General features: G+C 47.3%; 1 protein-coding gene across 1 annotated transcript in view; it reads right to left on the reverse strand.

The window, feature by feature from the left end:
• The window catches only part of swap70b (switching B cell complex subunit SWAP70b), a 57281-nt gene that overhangs the window by 40983 nt on the left and 11298 nt on the right, over positions 1-5000 (reverse strand). Inside the window, exons 3-4 of the mRNA XM_063197663.1 lie at positions 3339-3512; positions 56-283 (exon numbers count right to left, since the gene is read on the reverse strand). Coding sequence (XP_063053733.1) covers positions 56-283; positions 3339-3512 — 402 coding nt within the window. The remainder of the gene's footprint in view (positions 1-55; positions 284-3338; positions 3513-5000) is intronic.

A 5000-nucleotide genomic window follows, 5' to 3' on the forward strand; every position in this document is an offset into this window, starting at 1 on the left:
AAAAAAAGAAAAGAAAAGCCCAGGGGAGGAAAAAAAAACTGCGTCAGGCCCTGACCTGTTTGAGGACGTCGAGTATAAGTTCCTGGAAGAGCTCGTTGATGCCCATGGAGAGCGTCTGGCGGTCCATGCCCTTGCTGAAGTGGCCCTTGCCCACCAGCTCGATCAGCTGCCAGGCACTCAGACTCTGCTGCCGGCTGCTCAGCTCCTGCTTGCAGTCCTCAAACTTCTCCTCGATCCAGCTGCCGCCCATCGCCTCCGTCAGCTTACGCAGCAGGTACTCGATCTGGAGGAGGAGGGAGAAGGGGGGGGGGGGGGGGGGGGGGTGAGGAAGATGGGGGGGGGAGAGGATGAGGAGGAGGAGGGGGGGAGGAGGGGATGGAGATGGGGAGGAAGAGGGGAGGAGGGGATGAGGAGGAGGAGGAAGAGGGGATGGGGATGGGAAGGAGGAAGAGGAGGAGGAGGAGGGGATGAGGAGGAAGAGGAGGAGGAGGGGATGGGGAGGAGGAGGCAGAGGGGATGAGGAGGAGGAGATGGGTATGGGGATGAGGAGGAGGAGGGGGTGAGGAAGATGGGGGGAGGATGGGGATTGGGAAGAGGATGAGGAGGAGGAGGAGGGGATGGGGAAGAGGAGGAGGAGGAGGGAATGGAGATGGAGAGGGAGAGGGGAGGAGGGGATGAGGAGGGGATGGGGAAGAGGAGGGGAGGAGGAGGCAGAGGGGGTGAGGAAGAGGAGGAGGAGGGGAGGAGGAGGAGGAGGGGAGGAGGAGGAAGAGGGGAGGAGGGGATGAGGAGGGGATGGGGAAGAGGATGGGGAGGAGGCAGAGGGGGTGAGGAGGAGGATGGAGATGGGGAGGAGGAGGAAGAGGGGAGGAGGAGGAGGAGGAGGATGAGGAGGATGGGGAAGAGGATGAGGGGATGGAGATGGGGAGGGAGAGGGGATGGGGAAGAGGATGAGGATGAGGAGGGGATGAGGAAGATGAGGAGGAGGAAGATGAGGAGGAGGGGAGGAGGGGATTGGGTGGGAGGAGGAGGAGGGGAGGAGAGAGGAGGGGAGGAGGAAGATGAGGAGGAGGGGAGGAGGGGATTGGGTGGGAGGAAGATGAGGAGGAGGAAGATGAGGAGGAGGGGAGGAGGGGATTGGGTGGGAGGAGGAGGAAGGCATATCGTCAACATTTGAGCAGCAACATTTTATCTTTCTATTTTTAGTATACTGTATGTGCTACCGGAGTGAGCACACAAAATGTTACTTTTCAAAAGGAATGTACTCATTATTGCTATGCACTGTAGCTGATGCTTTCATCCAAAGCAACATACAATACATTTGGAGTGAAGGGACAACCACGGAGGAGTGTGGGTGGGCGAGGGAAGCACAGGAGGAGACAGGAGGGCGGCAAGGGGAACAAGGGCGTGGTGACAAATTGCGAAAATGCGACTCAGGGTCATTTACATTCCAGTGTGACGATGAGAACCTGCCTCTTTTAGAAGTGATTTGGTGATGAGTCACCTTCGGAAGACATCCCACAATGGTCACAAAGTTAAACAAGGTCTGAACATTCAGCCCTCCGTCCAAAGTGACAAACATCTGTTCACTAAATTTCATAATTTACAGTGTGATGATGAGAACCTATATCGGAGTGATCATCCCAAAGTGAACGTGAAAATACCCGGCCGCCACTACTACATAGATCTGAAACTGTGAGCTACACCTCCAAACTGCCACCCTAGGCACAGTAGACGTTGAGGTATCCGTGGCGGGGTGCATCTTAAATGATACATCTCACCCACTATATGGTGAATTTCAGCCTCTCCCCTGAGGTCGTAGGTTCCTAATGCCAGCCTGCAAAACTAAGAGGTATAGATGCAGTTTTATCCCTTCTGCTATTAAAACACTGAATAGCACATGAGTCCAACATTTTAAGGTTTTCTCCCTGTTTTATATACATATTTATATATTTATTGTTTATTTTCCTTCTTCATATCCTTGTTTGGAGCACTTGTCTGCTTGTCATGTTTTTGTTTTTGTTGTCCTTGTTTTGTTTTGTTATTGTCCTTTGTCACTGTCATTAGTATTGGGCTGTTGGTGCAAGTTTTTTGTGTGTCAGTACTGTGTTGTCTGTGTAAGCTTTTGCTACTTTTGCCTGCAACCAAATCTACCTTCGGGTATAAATAAAGTTACCTTACCACCTTCACTACTACATAGATCTGAAACTGTGAGCTACACCTCCAAACTGCCACTCTAGGCACAGTAGACGTTGAGGTATTTTGGGCATGGCATTTTTCTATCCATGTTAGAAATGCGTCAAACTTCCCCGTCGTCATTGTTGCCCCTTAATAAATCCTTGCAATCGATGATGCAACAGGAAGCAGGGGAACTTCCTCTTCGCAAGCCATGTAGGGAAGGGCGGAGCTATGAGTGGGGGGGCTAGCAGGGCATTTGCCCCTGGGCCCAGGGCCCTCCTGTATTGGTGGTGGGGGCTCTATTACGTCCTTGGCAGGCTGTATGGGGGGGGCCCATCAGTGTTTTGCCCTGGGGCCCAGTGCGCAATTGTTCCGCCACTGCATGTAGGCAAACTGGACCGACAGGCTTGTTCTACACGAGCCCTTTTACTTACACAGGCCTTTCTTTCATTTTCTTTCCTTTTCTATTCTTCTCTGTTCTTTTATTTCCTTCAGTTCAGTTCACTTTCCTATGCCTGCCAGGCTGCTTAAGGCCATACTGTAGGCTACTGGCTCATTCAAAGCCAGTCCAGAGCCATAGGAGTCTGTTCTCTCAGACGTTAGTATGTCACTCAGCACAAACCAGCATGGTTAGGCCTATTTCCTATTTTACAAAAATCAATTGTGGTTCTATGGCCTGTGGCTACAGTCTTTCAGTACATTTCCGTTTCGGTGTGTTACCAAACCTACCTTACTACACACAGTACAGTATGTTGCCTTGTAATATAAAAGGTATGTCATACTACCAAAAATACTGGATAAGAGAAAGATTACGCAAACCACGCCCACTCAATGCATAAGCGTGGGCTCAAGTTGGGTCTCCTAAGGGGGCGTTGTCCCCTCCTTCTTCTTCTATTTTTGAGGTGTTTGCTCAAGACGTGCGCTACCGCCATCTACAGCGCTAAGGGGACTTGATTTATTCTCAACCTCAGGACTCCGAAGGTCTCCTAACCGAAGGTCTCCTAAAGGGGCGTTCACCCGACATAAAGTGGATACCGGAAAAGAAACAAAATGACGCTTCTTGGTTAGATCCAGTTTCTTTGATATTACTGTGTATTGTGTTAGTCTATGTGCAACAGTTCCTGTGGGAAATTTCTGACATCACTTCCTTTTGTACTCACCTCTTCAGCCACCATAACTAGAGGGTAATAGTCCTCCGACAAGAAGTTGAAAATGCACCAGATCTTGAAAGCGTCGTCGTCGGAGATGAGTAGGTGGTCTCTGTTGAGGTTTTTGCGAGCGCACAGGGTCCAGCACATCCTGTTGAAGTCCACTCTGTCAAAATTGTCCTGGACCTGCCCGTCAGAACACCCAGGGACAAACAAAACAAAACAAAACAAAACGTGACTATTGCTGCTCATGGGGCCTATGCTACAAAGCTGGTTCAGGAGTAAACCAGGTGAAGTTAAGAGGTAAATCATTTAATAGAGGAGCCCGGAGTCCTCATTTTCTTAAGACACACACCAGACTCCAGGCTCTTCTATTAGATGTTTTACCTCTTAACTTCACCTGGTTTACTCCTGAACCAGCTTTGTAGTATTAGGCCCCTAGTGTCAGAACACCCAGAGACAAAAAAACATCAACACCCAACACATAGACATGAATAATGTAGCCTCCATTCATTTCAGCTCACTGTGCATTATTAGTTGTGTTTACCCATGGCTTATGAAGTGTTGTCTTGTGATCAGGGTAGCGTTTCCACACGTCCAGATTTTTCCTGGATTGTCCCTGTTTTTATGGTCTGTCCAGGTACATGGAATAACAGTCCCATTTTTTGCATGCAGGTCTTCATATTACCCCATTGAAATAAATCACTAGTGTTTTGGCACTTGCACGTCAATGTGTCCCGGTTTTTTACCACTGAAATGTCGGAACCCTAGATCAGGACTTGACGTCTGGCACCTGTCAACCAGACAAAAGTGGGTCAAACTTGGCTGTGGCTAGTAACAATTTTGGACGCACTGACCACTTTGGCAGATAACTTATTCTTGGGAATGATATATTTCAGTAGCATCTATCCTAAATTGCACCATGTGTTATATTTAACACTCAGGTTCTATGTGTCTGCTATATTTTAGGTCAGGGGTTCCCAACCTTTTCCAACGTGGGGCCCACTCAAAATTGTCACAACTGTTCAACTGAACAAAACTCTAATAAATCAATTGTCACAACTGTTCAGGGCCCACCTCCGACCCAATAAAGAATAAAACACAAATAAATCAATAGCAACACACACCAAAATATGATTATAATTTGTAGAAAATTATTTCAAGGCCCATTTGGAATACCTACAGGGCCCACCAGTGGTTGAAAATCACTGCTCTAGGTAGTTTCATTTAACACACTGTGTTCATAGCACTGGTCATCTTGTTTCATCACGTCATTTCCTGAGCTTAGGTGTATCATGGTAAAGAAAATATGTCTAAAAAATACTGACAACAAAACTGTGGCCAGCAAGGCTGAATGGCTAGTGACTCTGAAAAACCACTAGCCACTGTGGCCGGCGAGCAAAAAGTGAGCAAAAGTTAAATGTCAAGTAGGGCTGGGCAATATGGAAAAAAACCTATATCACGAAGTGGATTACTTTATATCACAATAACGATATAGATCACGATATAGCACAATTACATACGTTTTCAGTTATTCTCTTTATTTGCTCTTTATTTTTTCATGTCGCAAAACAACCTTTCTTTAAAATTGATCTTTTTACTCTTATTTTTACAGTTACATGAACTTATAGTGTGTATTGTGACAACATGAAATGTAATTAAATGATATATATC

The sequence above is a fragment of the Engraulis encrasicolus genome, chromosome 4 (genome assembly GCF_034702125.1).
Source record: "Engraulis encrasicolus isolate BLACKSEA-1 chromosome 4, IST_EnEncr_1.0, whole genome shotgun sequence".
NCBI classification, from domain to species: domain Eukaryota; kingdom Metazoa; phylum Chordata; class Actinopteri; order Clupeiformes; family Engraulidae; genus Engraulis; species Engraulis encrasicolus.